The following is a 14,798-nucleotide window of genomic DNA, read 5'->3' as shown; positions in this document are numbered from 1 at the left end:
GGCGTACTCCACAGTCCTCCAGCGTCGCGTCCAGCTCTGCTGCATGGAGGTGACAGGAGCAGCAGAAGACACCGCCGCTCCGGTCACCTCCACACAGCAAATGAGGTGAGTAGCGCGATCAGCTGCTGTCAGTCAGGTAACTCGCGGCCACCGCTGGATCCAGCGGTGGCCGCGGGTAACCTCAGTGACAGCAGCTGATCGCGCTACTCATCTCATTTGCTGTGTGGAGGTGACCGGAGCGGCGGTGTCTTCTGCTGCTCCTGTCACCTCCATGCAGCAGAGCTGGACGCGACGCTGGAGGACTGTGGAGTACGCCGGACATGGAGGGTTTGTCGGGGTTAATAAATTGGTAATGAGGGAATTTGTGTGTGTTTTTTATTTCAAATAAAGGATTTTTTCGGGTGTGTGTGTTTTTTTACTGTAACTTACAGATTAATCATGGAGGGTGTCTCATAGACGCCTGACATGATTAATCTAGGACTTATTGGCAGCTATGGGCTGCCAATAACTCCTTATTACCCCGATTTGCCAACGGCACCAGGGCAAATCGGGAAGAGCCGGGTACAGCCCCAGAACTGTCGCATATAATGTATGCGGCAATTCTGGGCGGCTGCTGACTGATATTGTTAGGGTGGGGGGCTCCCCATAACGTGGAGCTCCCCATCCTGAGAATACCAGCCTTCAGCCGTATGGCTTTATCTGGCTGGCATTAAAATTGGGGGGAACCGCATGCCGTTTTTTTTTAATTATTTATTTATTTATTTTACTGCACAGTATAGACACGCCCACCGGCTGCTGTGATTGGGTGCAGTGTGACACCTGTCACTCAGCGTGGGGGCGTGTCTCACTGTAACCAATCATAGGCGCCGGTGGGCGGGGAAAGCAGGGAATACGAGATTGTTTAATGAGCGGCCGGCTTTTTCAAAATAGTAAAAGCCGCCGCAGCCGTGTGAATGCCGTGCAGCGCCGGTGATCGGGGATCGGTGAGTATGAGAGAGGGGGGGACACTTCAGTCAATCGGGGGATTAGCGGTCAACGGTGAATCCTTCACAGGTGACCGCTAATCAGTACTCGACACAGACAGAGCCGCGGTATGAGGATGAAGTCGGGTGAAGTTCACCCGAGTTCATTCTCATCGCGCAACTCTGTCTGCTGTCAGCCGACATTTATAAACGACATTGTGCATCACACACACGGACATTACACACGGACATTACACGTACACATACACGTTAATTCCACACGCACACACGGACGTTCTGCACACAAACACGGCTAGCATACGCAATTCACACAGGTGCCACACGGACCATGAAAACGGACACAAAAACGGGACACGGACCCGAAAAACGGCCCGTAACACACGTGCGTGTTTTTCACGGACGTGTGAAGGGGGCCTAACAGAGAGTCCTTTTGGATTTTCAGACTTGGTACCAGGGTACCGCATGGTCTGAACACCCGACAGGACTTGATCCTACAATACTCTTAAAATAATGTTTTCCCTCCTATAATTATAATAGCTCTTGAATTTACTCTATATATTTCCAAAAAAATGTTTTTCTTATATTGGCTCCTAGTCTTTGTCCTTAATATCATAGCCGTTCTGGCTCTTCTATAGCATACAGGGACCCTTTGACATATATAGATACCTTATATCGAATCATTAAAACGGCTAGAGAAGTAACCAATGGGAGCAAAAATAACAACAAGGAAACAAAAAATAATAGAAAAAAGAATCTTTTAATAGTGAGTCCCATTTACAATTATTTTTCTTTCAGATGGGATACTTAGACATTGCAGAGCTGGTATATTTACTGGGACAAGATGTCAGTATTATTTGCAAACAACTATATTCCCATTTCACCAATCCAATAGTTATTGTTACACTTGCACATCTCTATAAATATACATTTTCCCAGAATGAATTTATTCCTATATAGTGCTGTATGATCTGTGTGTATATGTATATATTCATACACTTTCTCTCAAATTGCGGTTTCTTTTATATATGTTTTTATTCCCATCCTATGCATTTCTTTACTGCATGAGAATTTGCACCTCTCTGTTTTTAATTGTAATTAAGCACCCAGCTTCGCCAATGACGTTTATGTGCACCCTTTATATGTGATCATTTTGGGGTAAAATACATGCCATGAGTAAGACCTTCTGGTCGAAACGCGTTGGATAATCCGCTAACATACTTGTGACTCTGTGCTTACTGGATTGAATATTAAATTTTAAGAAAATTCCAATAAAAGAAAAAATTTTTTACTCTTCTACATTCTCCTTGATGCTGGATTCCTGCCTTCTTTAACGGTACCTATTCAGCTGCCGGGGAGTTACTTTTCCAAAATTCGGACGGCTTTGTCAAGGTTCGTTTGGGGGAATGGGAGACCTCGGACAAGCATAAAAACTCTTACCAGACACAAAAATAATGGAGGGGCAGGGCTCCCAAATTTCCAGTTATACTACAGGGCAACTATTCTAACGAGGATAATGGATTGGCACTTCCATAGGAACTCGAAACAATGGGTCGCGATCGAACAGGACGGATTGGGAGTCCCTTTGCACTTCCTCTCATGGATGGGAAAGGAGAGTAGGTCACAGATAGAGAAGGGAATGGAGTTTATTTGGACAGTGATGGGGACGTGGGACGGTGAGGTTAAGAGGGGTTCTCTCTCACAGGGGAGGGGTCCACTTACCCCCCTCTTTGGCAACCAGGAGTTCCCTCCGGGGCTTCATTCCAATAAATTTCTGGGATATGCTCGGGTGGAGGAAACTCGTTTTTTTCATGTGCTCCAGGGAAATACCCTGCCCCCTTATGCATCTCTACGGGCCACAGGAAGAGAGGTTTCCTGGATAGAATATATGCAGCTGAAATCGTTTCTATCCAACCAGGACAGGGAGAGGAAGTTGAGGACCCCCCCTACTCCATTTGAGAAATTGTTCTTGCAGGGTTCGTCACCTGGGCATGTCATCTCTCTTATTTATAAAATGCTGAACCAGAGAGACATGTCTGACAAACCCAAATTTGTCTATAGATGGGGAGAGGAACTGGGAGAGGACATTTCGGAGGACAGATGGAGCAGGGCGTTTCTGTGGACCCACAAACTTTCTCTGGCTTGTGCCGCCCAAGAGAAAAACTATAAAATTCTCACAAGGTGGTACCAATACCCGACCAAATTGCATGCTATCTTTCCCTCAGTGTCCGACATGTGCTGGAGATGTGATACAGAAAAAGGGTCTATGTTACATATATGGTGGAGCTGTGCTAAATTGCAACCATTCTGGGACTCAGTGTTTTCTCTGTATAAAAAGATGAGTGGGGGTGAGGTGGAGAGATCTCCCCAGGTGGCCCTCCTCTCTATCCTCCCAGGTTCATTCAAGTCACAAAAGAGGGACCTGCTGCGATTTTGTTTAGCAGCAGCCCGTATAATTATTCCCAGATACAGGAAACAGACTAAATGCCCCACGTTAGCTGACTGGGTAGAGGAGATGGCAAACCTCCAGAGAATGGAGGAACTCACAGCTGAACTAAATGGGCTCACGGAAAAATTTATCACAGTGTGGGGACCGTGGATTACGTTCATGGAGTCTCCTGAGTTCACGATGAGTCTGGCAGGTTATTTGGGATGAGAAATGGTGACATACCTTGTCTTCCCCTCTCCCCACACACTTTTTTCCCCCACCCCCTCTTTACCCTACTTTCTTCACTCTATTTGATTCCTTCTTTTGTAAGCTTATATCTGTTCTTTTTTTTTTCTAGTTTTCTACTTTTTCTTAAATGTTTATTCAATAACTTAAAAGGGGATTGTTTTATGCTGAGAGTGGTCTTGTCAATTATCAGGAAGACATGTTTAGCTGGAACTCTGATTTCTAGTGTATGGTTTGTCATGGAGTGTTAGCATAAGGATAGCTTATAGAGTTCCAATGAAATCTACAATGTGATGTTATTTTTGTCATTCCGAAACTGAGAGATCACTGTTTGTTTTATAATCTTTATAAATGTTCAAGATGTATGCTTGATTTATAAACTTAATAATAATAATAAAACAGATTTGAAATAAAAATAAAAAATTGTACAATATCTAAAACCAGACATATAATGAAATATGTAACAGGTGATGCCAAACATGACAAAATTTCTGTACATTCGATGGATTAATATATTTAAAATCTGTTCAGTATCTAAAACCCAACATATAACTAGATATGTGACAAGGGATGCCAAACACAAAAAATTTATGTACATTTAATGGACTGGTATCATGAAAATTTGTACAGTATCTAAAACCCAACATATAATGAGATATGTGATGGGGGATGCGAAACATGAAAAATTATTGTACATTTAATGGATTGGTATCATTAATAATTGCACAGTATCTAAAACCTGACATATCATGAAATATATAGTACAGTATATTTTAGGGTAATTTAAGAAAAGTTAAAGACTTATCTACAAAAGCCAAATGAGTACGTAGAGTACCGCATTAAGTACACAGCTCCTGCATATCACGTAGACTTACGAGTCTCGGTCTCCAAACAAACCTTGTATATGTTCAGCACCTTCTGTCCACTTCTACTATCTGTAGCTCATCATGGAGAAGAGGGAGGCAGACACAAATGAGTAACACACGATTGCAGAATCAGACTGTAACATGTAGACAGATGGGTGTGCATAGGCGCTGTATACAGTAAGTTGAAGGTTTAAAGAAATAGATGTCCTTTAAGAGTAACTCCCGTACTTCAGAAAATGTTGTGGATACTATAGTTGTGCAGGAATCAAGGTTCTTTGATGGAATGAGCTATCCGTAGCTCAGAGTTCAGCCTTCACGCATTGTCATTGACACACCTCATATACAAACAGACTCATTCCCGTAAATAATAAACCTTTACACCATAAACAGCATGACTCAATAAAATCAGCAAAATCATTGTTCTAGTGACCAATTAAAGCCCCTCCCTATGTTCTGCATGGTTATGATCTAAGACTAAGGGGTACTTTACACGCTGCGACATCACTACCGATATATCGTCGGGGGTCACGTCATTAGTGACGCACATCCGGCACCGGTAGCGACATCACAGCGCGTGACAGAAATGAGCGACGATCAACGAGCACAAAAACGTGTAAAATCATTGCTCGTTGACACGTCGTTCATTTCCTTAATATCGTTGCTGCTGCAGGTACGATGTTGTTTGTCGTTCCTGCGGCAGCACACATTGCTATTTGTGACGCTGCAGGAACGACAAATAGCTCCTTACCTGCGTCCACCGGCAATGCGGAGGGAAGAAGGTGGGCGGGATGTTACGTCCCGCTCATCTCCGCCCCTCTGCTTCTATTGGCCGGCCGCTTAGTGACGCAAAACGCACCTCCCCCTTGAGGGAGGGATTGTTCGGCAGTCACAGCAACGTCGCTGAACAGGTATGTGTGTGTGACGCTGTTGTAGCAATAATGTTCGCTACGGCAGCGATCACCACATATCGTTACAACAACGGGGGCGGGTGCTATCGCGCGCGACATCGCTAGCAATTGCTAGCGATATCGCAGCGTGTAAAGTACCCCTTACAGTCTTCTTAATCAGAACCTCACACTTTTATCTCCATGACTTTTCAAAAAAGTGTAATTCCGCAATTATTTTTTTACTTACCATGGACTCTATAGTAAAACTAACATGGCAGTATGATTCTAATGGTCAGTACGAGTATGTAGATACCTAACATGTATTGCTTTTTTATTTATTTAAGTGGTGAAAAAATAAAAAAGTAAATAAAAAATTGCTTTTGGCATCATTTTCCGATAACTGTAATTTTTTTTATTTTTTCGAATCTGGGGCTGTGTGATGGCTCATTTTTTGAGCCCTGAGCTAACCTTTTTACAGATACCATTTTGGGTTAGATGCAATGGTTTGATTGGCTCTTATAATATTTTGTTGCAATGTTGTGGTGGCCAAGAAACCATAATTCTGATATTTTGTTTTTTTTTTCTTTACGCTGTTTACCAATCAGATTAATTTATTTTATATTTTCACATTTCTGAACGTAGCGATACCAAATATGTGTTTTTTGTTATTGTTTTGTTTTCATTGGGGCAAAAGGGGTGTGATTTGAACTTTTGTTAGGGCTTTTTCACATTTTTCAAAACTTTTTACTTTTTTGTTTTACTTATTTTTACTTTTACTGTACTTTTACTGTATTTACTAATCTCCTTAGGGGACTTGAAGCTGTGATTGTCCGATCGCTTGTGCTATACACAGCAGTGCATCAGCACTGCTGTGTATAGCAGAAATCACAATCTCCTATGCCGGAGTTCACAGGAGGATCTTAATGACAGGCACAAAGGTCATCAGCTGTCATGACAAACCATTGGCACCCCATGATAGGGAAATGATGCGCTTCCCTGCCGACACGTGTTACATTCTGCTGTCAGAGATTTACAGCAGCATGTAAATGGTTAACAGCCGCGGGTGGATCTCTGATCCACCCATGTCTGTTAGAGGCAGATAACAGCTGAATAAATCAGCCGTCATATGCGGGGAAAGATGTAGGCTCGACGTGTGCGCACGCATCAAAAGTAGAGACATGACATATGTCGTAAATATACGTCATGTCGCAAAGGGGTAAAAAAACAAAATATCATCCTCACCTTGACCCTCATGTATCCTGATGCTTCAGCTCCCCCCCCCCACCCCTCACAGTTGGTATCTCCCACATAAGAGTTTCACCAGATTTTGATCTCTCTGTGGTAAAGTGAAAGTAAGTCCTGTGTGGTAGTAATACTTAGGTAAATCATCAGATTTACTAATTACCTCTCATTGAGAGAAGTCTTAAAATGTACTCTGCTGACTTTTGCTATGTTTTTCTCACATCTGATATGTCCAGTTTAATGTTTGACCTCAGAAATAGAGTTGACCATCAAAAGTCCTGAAGTATGCTCCTCACAGTGTATTCTCATATTTGGTTTGTGTATTTCCAGATTTTTCATGGCTTCTTTCTCCTCTTCAGACAATTTATTGTCCAACAGGCTAGGGTAAAAAAAAACAGACTTCAGATTTTAAGGATTTTCTCATAGGTTTAGTTAGTGACCTGAGCAGTTAATTATCAGCAACACAGCTAGCGCTAGCTCCCAGCGTATCTGAACAAGTGCCATAGCACTCAAACCCTTTACCTGCTGCTGTCTGTTGTGACAGTGGCATTTAGGCGGATGAAAAATGTAATTGATATTGTTATGGCAGGAAACAGGACTTGTGCTGCCAAGAAGAATGGCAGCCTATGCACACGCTAGCTGGCTTTGATGGCAGCAGGTAGATTCAGATGCTGACTGTTTAACACAGCTGGTACCTGTGCTGTATAAATTGGGGACGGAAGCTGAACCCGCACATCCACCGTACATGATCGATAGTTATGGAAAATAGAAACCTGGGAAGAGTAGGCACTCCAGGTTCGCCCAGAACTTGCGCCAGTTTATGTCTTTTTTATGTATTTCAATCATAAATTTTCCACAGAATGCAATAACCCCTTAAATAAAATCTGCATGTCGATCTTTTCTAAAAATCTCAGGTGTGCAGAATAAACAGAGTTTCACAAAGATGCCATGCAGCTGAGGGCCAATTTAGACACACCGATATCAGGAATGAGTGCTACTAGGAATGCATGTTTCTCGATTATTGGCATGTCTAAAAGGGCAGACTATTGCCTTACAAATAAGAAAAATGCTTGTTCGATGTTGTGAGATGATTTTTGAGCAATCTCCTATACTCACTATAAAGTCTCTAGCCTGCAGACTGCACTGGACAGAGCCTCCAGCAAGACACGAAAGTGAGGACCAGAGAGCTTGTTACTTGATAGGCGAAGTATCTTCAGGGACTGGTTATTCCTTAATACTGATGCCAGCTGGACGCAGGAAGTGTCTGGTAGACTATTATCAGCCAATCTGTAGATGAGATGTGGGTGGCATGTCCACAGAGAGGACTATCAATATTAACAGAACATATTGTGAACAAAACACATGAGGCCTTGTATGAAGAAGGCATTACTAGAGTGTACCTGACCAATTGTTTGGTGGTGTTGATTCATGACATACCCCGTCAATCCTGCACCTACCACCATCTTGAATGCTCAGGCCAGTAGCTCATCATCCTCTTCCCATTACTAACTTTTTCTTAATGTTAGTGAGCCTCAATGTTTTCTATAGAACATATTGATTGTTTATTTTTATTATTTTATGAGACAGTTTGGTGTTCTTTTATTTGAAGAGAAGACAAACAGTCTAGTTACTACATTGTATCTCTTGGGCAATGAATATGCAGAAACAGAAGTTCCAGGCGGCACACAATCCTTCAAGGTGCACGTGTCCAAGGAAGGCATCCACAGTATAATTAATACAAAGGACCGGCACTCCAAATCTTCTGAAATATTTTTGTACAAAAATATTTCAGAAGATTTGGAGTGCCGGTCCTTTGTATTAATTTTAATTGGGCAATGAATATGACATACTGTATTGACCCTAAGTTTTCAATTACTTTAACCAGGCTTTTAGGTTATATTGAATGTTTATGTGCTGTTTTTGTTTTTTCCTTGCTGGTTGATTCCGAAAAGAAAGGTTTTCTTTGGTAATTGTCTTTCGTTATCTTCCTTATCCCGCAACCCCAAAGAGTTATTCAACACTTTTAACTCCCTCTTCCGTCCACCACTGCCGCTCTGACCGCTCTCATCTCTCCAGAAGAATTTGGTGTACATTTTAAAAAACAAAGATTGACTAAATCAGGCAAGTTGTCTTTACTACTCAACCACCACAACCCCTATGTTAACAGACCACTGCCCTTCCCCCAAAACTTTCCTCCCCAACATCACTGAAGGAAAACTTACTTACCTTCTCTCTAAATCGCACATCATTACTTTGGCACTTGATTGACCTCATCCCATCCAACTTCCCCCACTTCCCCACCAAACTTATCGCAGCCCTAACACATCTTTTCAACCTGTCACTAACTTCTGATACATTCTGCTTTGAAACATGCCACAATCACACCTATCCTGAAGGAGCCATCCCTCGACTCAACCTCTGTGTCCAGCTTGTTTAAACTGAACTTTCTTCCTACCTTTCTTTTAACTCACGCTTTGACAACCTACAATGCAGCTTCCATCCCCACCACTTCACTGAAATTGCCTTAACCAAAATTACTAATGATTTACTTATTGCCAAAGGTACTGGACAATCCTTTATACTACTCTTTTTAGACATCTCCTCTGCCTTAAGCATTATTTTGTGCTCCTTGACACAGTTGACCATTCCTTCCTATTACAAATCCTCTCTTCCTTTCACATCAAAGACCTTGCCCTCTCCTGGATCTCCTGTTAACTTTATAACCACACATTTATCTTCTCCCATTCCCATACTACCTGCTCATCCCACCCTCTCTCTTTTGGTGTCTCTCAAGGCTTTGTCCTGGGACTCCTATTCTTCTCCATCTATACCTATTGCCTAGGGCAATTCATAAGTCCCATATCTTCCAGTACCACCTCTTCACGGAGGACACTCAGATCTACCTTCCTGGCACAGACGTCACCTTCCTGTTGCCCAGAATTATAGAGTTCTATTAGCCATATTTTCTTACTTCTCCTCTCGCTTCCTAAAGCTCAAATGTGGACAAATACAAACTCATCATCTTCACCTCCATCCCACTTAATTTTCCTACCTAATCGATACCCCGCATTTTGCAGTACCGGAAGTCTGCTGCCTTGTAATAACCCTGGACTCTGCCCTGTCTTTCACTCTACACATCCAAGCTTTTACCCCTCCTGCTGCCTTCAACTAAAAAATATTTCCAGAATCCGTCTTTTACTCAACCCTAAATCTACTAAAATGCTTGTGCATGCCCTCATCTTCTCCCGCCTCGACTACTGTAACATCCTATTTTGTGGCCTTCCTGCTAACAGTCTCACACTTCTCCAGTCCATCCAAACCTCTGCTGCTCAATTAATCCACCTCTCTACCCGCTGCTCCTCCACTTTTCCCCTCTGCAAATTCCTCTATTGGCTCCCAGTTCCTCAATGTATCCAATTCAAACTACTGACAGTGACCTACATAGCCATCCATATCTCCTCCATATATCTCAGAAATAATCTCTCAACATCTTCCCACACGCAATCTCAGGTTCTCCCAAGACTCATTCTCTCTTCCACACTTGTACGTTCCTCACCAAATGGACTTCAAGACTTCTCCCGAGTAGTCCCCAACCCCTAGAATTCTGTGCCCTAACAAGCTCGATTCCATCACATTCAGTATTTTCAGGAGGAACTTGAAAACCTATGTCTTCAAGAAAGCTACAGTCTGCAATAATCCCAGTGCCACCTCACCACCACCGGGGCTGCCGCAAATCTCCCCAACCTACTGTCTCCTTTAGCCTCATTCTATAGACTGTCAGCCCTCGATGGCTGAACCCTTTCCCCACTATACCAGTCTGCCATTGTTAGTTTGTCCATGTTATTTATATTTTGTATGTAACCTCCTCTCAAGTACAGCACCATGGAATCAATGGTGTTCTAACAATTATAATAACAATGAATAATCATCTGGTATTTCACGTGTTTGTGTTTCTAAGCCATTGTTGATCTAGATTGGCGTGAGCCAGCTTGTACAAATTTTGGACTCTGATGGAGTCTGATGGACCTTAGTTATCATTGATTAGTCTCTCCGTTGCCGTAAAAATGGTGCGGAGTGTGAAAAATAATAAAACCACGTATAATTTGTTCCCCCACATGTACACATTTTATACTTACTCTATTATCTCTATCCTGCAGTCTAGGCTGGACAGAGCCTCCATCAAGTCACTGAAGTGAGGACCATACAGATCATTACCGGACAGGCCAAGTAACTTCAGGGACTGGTTATTCCTTATTACAGAAGCCAAATGGATGCAGGACGCACTTGGTAGATTATTATTATACAAACTGTGAGAATAAAAAGGTGAGATGTGAATGACACATTCACAAAGCATTAATATAAAATATGTAGATTGTGAATTTGGAGAGAAAATGCCGGCTGAATTAACCTAATCCCTGACTAACGTGCTTAATTTATTGCATGTCATAAATCAGTGATTTTTGCAGCACAAGTCGTTTACAAATCAAGTTCCTGATCGCTGTGGATCATACCAAGCTTAAACAAAAAAAAACCCAAACTTAACATTTACCCTATCTAAAGTGAATATAATACCGGCACGGGTGCGCTACATTACGTAAAGGTAGCATATTACCGAAACAGTTGTGTCACATCATTAAAGAACTTCACAATACAGGGACCGGTCCACTACTACAGGACTTCTCAAATGTTTTGTCCTGAGGCCTCGTTAGACAGACCAAGAATAAGATGATGTACTAGTTTAGCCATTGATAATGCAAGTCCATACATAGCTTGTAAATTGTTATCATTATAAATGTTTTTTTGGTTTCCTATGTCAATACATTCATATCAATAATTTTTGTTCATTTGGTTAAGATTTTTAAGGTTTTATTGAACTTCTTGTTAGTTGTTTTTCTTTTTTACCCCTTCTTTTTTGGTGCTCTCTCTATCATTGAAAAACACAACTCATCCCACAAAAAAAGGGGAAAAAAAAGGTCAGCTATGTATCCTCTATAAATACAGAAAAAAAAACATGAGTGAAAACTTTGTAATTACCTCGATTTTCTCATTCATTACTAATAAAATTCTTTTGTTGATATGTATTTTTTTTATACCATCCATGAAAAACGGATACCCTGCAGGGGTTATTTTTGGGACAATATATGAGTTATGGATACATCAATTTACCTCCTCTTATGCCTGCTTTACACGCTTCAATAAATCTTTCAATCCGTCGTCGGGGTCAAGTTGTAAGTGACGCACATCCTGCATCGTTCGTGACGTATTTGCGTGTGACACCTACGTGCAATCAAGATTGAACGAAAATACGGTATACACGTACGGAGAAGACACCGCCGCTCCTGTCACCTCCACGCAGCTAATGAAGGCAATAGCGCGATCAGCTGAGCTGTCACTGAGGTTACTCGCTGTCACTGGATCCAGCGGTGGCCGCGGGTAACCTCAGTGACAGCTCAGCTGATCGCGCGGCTGTCTTCATTTGCTGCGTGGAGCTGACAGGAGCGGCGGTGTGTGCTACAGCTCCGGTCACCTCCATGCAGCAGAGCTGGAAGCGACGCTGTAGCATCCTGGATTACGCCGGACATGGAGGGCTTTTTCGGGCTTATTAAAGTGGTGAACCAGGGTATATGTTTGTGTTTTTTATTTCTAATAAAGGATTTTTTCGGGTGGGTGTGTTTATTTACTGTCACTGACAGATTAATCATGGAAGGCATCTCGGGGAGACGCCTGACATGATTAATCTAGGACTTATTGGCAGCTATGGGCTGCCAATAACTCCTTATTACCCCGATTTGCCAACGCACCAGGGCAAATCGGGAAGAGCCGGGTACAGTCCCAGAACTGTCGCATATAATGTATGCAGCAATTCTGGGCGGCTGCTGACTGATATTGTTAGGCTGGGGGGCTCCCCATAACGTGGAGCTCCCCATCCTGAGAATACCAGCCTTCAGCCGTATGGCTTTATCTGGCTGGTTTTAAAATTGGGGGGGACCGCACGCCGTTTTTTTAATTATTTAATTATTTATTTCACTGCACAGTATAGACACGCCCACCGGCGGCTGTGATTGGGTGCAGTGAGACACCTGTCACTCAGCGTGAGGGCGTGTCTCACTGCAACCAATCATAGACACCGGTGGGCGGGGAAAGCAGGGAATACGAGATTGTTTATTGAGCGGCTGGCTTTTTCAAAATAGTAAAAGCCGCTGGAGCAGTGAGAAAGCCGTGCAGCGCCGCACCGGTGACCGGGGATCGGTGAGTATATGAGAGAGGGCTGCTCAATTCAGTTACTCAGGAGTTTAGCGGTCACCGGTGAGTCCTTCACTGGTGACCGCTAATCAGGACGCGACACAGACAGAGCCGCAGCATGACAATGAAGTCGGGTGAAGTTAACCCGAGTTCATTCTGATCGTGCGGCTCCGGCTCTTTCTGTGTCTGCTGTCATCTGCCATTCAGCTCTGCTACATGGCTGTCTGTGTCTGCTGTTAGCGGCCATGTAGCAGAGCTGAATGGCAGATGACATAGTAAAAACGCATCCCTACACATTACACACGCTTGGCAAGTCAATAAATAAAATAAAAAAAAAAAAGGGTGCCCAATGCATACGTCACAGAACACATGATCTAAAGGATCGCACACAAAATTGATCAATTTAACATAGACTACTAACGCACGTGTGACAGCAAATGAACGACCTACGTGCAATCTCATAAGATCCCATATGCAACCTGGGCGTGTCACATCGCATACGAGATCGCATACCAAATTGTAAGGTGTAAAGCTGGCTTTATAATTATTTAATTATCTTTTATGGGATATGGAAAAGCTACAAGTGTCGCCCTGAGACTGTGGGGTGAGATCTAGGTGTAACAACTTACCTCGTCTATATGTATATGATCTCTTTCTCCAGGTACCATAAATATGTCTGCTCGCTTACCATACTTGGGGTCTATATAGTGCACTATATAACCAACTTCTGGGGACTTTTTCAAGCTTTAGGCAGGAACCGTTATTTATTGGTTCTTGCTTCACATAACACCTGTATATGCAATATGTACTTTATTCAATTGATTGTATGTATGGGTCTGGCACGGAGCATATTCCTTTAGATGTGTCTAGAGGACTAACCCATTGTTTTGGACTATATATCCTGTATACTTTATATCAGAAGTTATATGTATACTTTGTAGGATGTCTTTGTATTTATATCTAACAAGTGACTCTTACCCTTATCGCTGCATATAATTTACCTGGATTTTTCCGGGATTAATATGAATTATTATTTAATTATTCTTTTTATTAGCAGCTCCATTTTGGAAGGGTTTATAGTTGTCCTAGACATTTAAATCTACTCTGGGAATATTTCATATACTCATAACATGTATACATGTGTCCAATTTACTTCCCTTCAGCGTAAGTTCCGTATGTATTTTTTCTAAGTTTTCGCACATGCGCAATACGCCGCCGGGAAACATAGCTATAGCCAGATGGCTGAGCATTGATTATATGCCGGGTGAATCATTCTGCGCATGCGCGGAACCTTTGTTTGTGTGGGAACCATCTATGCGAGGCATTTATTCATCGGTTCCTTTAGTGAACTGCACACTTCTGGTTACGGAAGATTTGAGACTCCTGATTACTGGAGGAATACCGCAGGATGCAGATTTCTGGTATTTACACCCCAGCTGATTCTCCTTACGTGCCAAACAGGTGTTGTAGATAATTATCTATTTAACAAACATTTGTTTAATATAAAAAGCACCAGCCTTGACTTATGTGTTCATGCCCCATTTTTCCCTGATGAAGCCACTCTAGGGGTGGCGACACACGTTGTGGCGGTTCTCTCTGTTGCCTTCCCTCCATTATGGTTGCCTCATCTGCATTTATAGGACTTTTCCCTGATTGCTGATATTTCCACTCTGAACCCTGACTGGCATTTATGAAATTCTATGTACTTTACATATGTACTGGATGTACTTTGTTTATCTTTTGATACCTGAATCTCTATCCATCAGTGTTGAGGCTTTGCCTTTATTTATTGGCCTACAGTGTGTTTTTTACATGAAACTTATCTATATGGAGGGGGTGACTTGTTGGGTTTTGCTTTATTATATGCAAACCCTTTTTGCTTGTTTGAGCACTCTTTGTGTATGTT

The 14,798-nt window shown here is 42.4% G+C and overlaps 1 protein-coding gene across 1 annotated transcript in view; it reads right to left on the bottom strand.

The window, feature by feature from the left end:
• Positions 1–14,798, bottom strand: part of LOC142257568 (uncharacterized) — a 93,906-nt gene that overhangs the window by 49,347 nt on the left and 29,761 nt on the right. Inside the window, 3 exon segments of the mRNA XM_075329711.1 lie at positions 6,899–7,028; positions 7,766–7,936; positions 10,786–10,956. Of these exon segments, the coding sequence (XP_075185826.1) occupies positions 6,899–7,028; positions 7,766–7,936; positions 10,786–10,956 (472 nt within the window).

This window comes from Anomaloglossus baeobatrachus, chromosome 12 (genome assembly GCF_048569485.1).
Source record: "Anomaloglossus baeobatrachus isolate aAnoBae1 chromosome 12, aAnoBae1.hap1, whole genome shotgun sequence".
NCBI classification, from domain to species: Eukaryota; Metazoa; Chordata; class Amphibia; order Anura; family Aromobatidae; genus Anomaloglossus; species Anomaloglossus baeobatrachus.
This window is presented reverse-complemented; position numbering and strand designations above follow the sequence as displayed.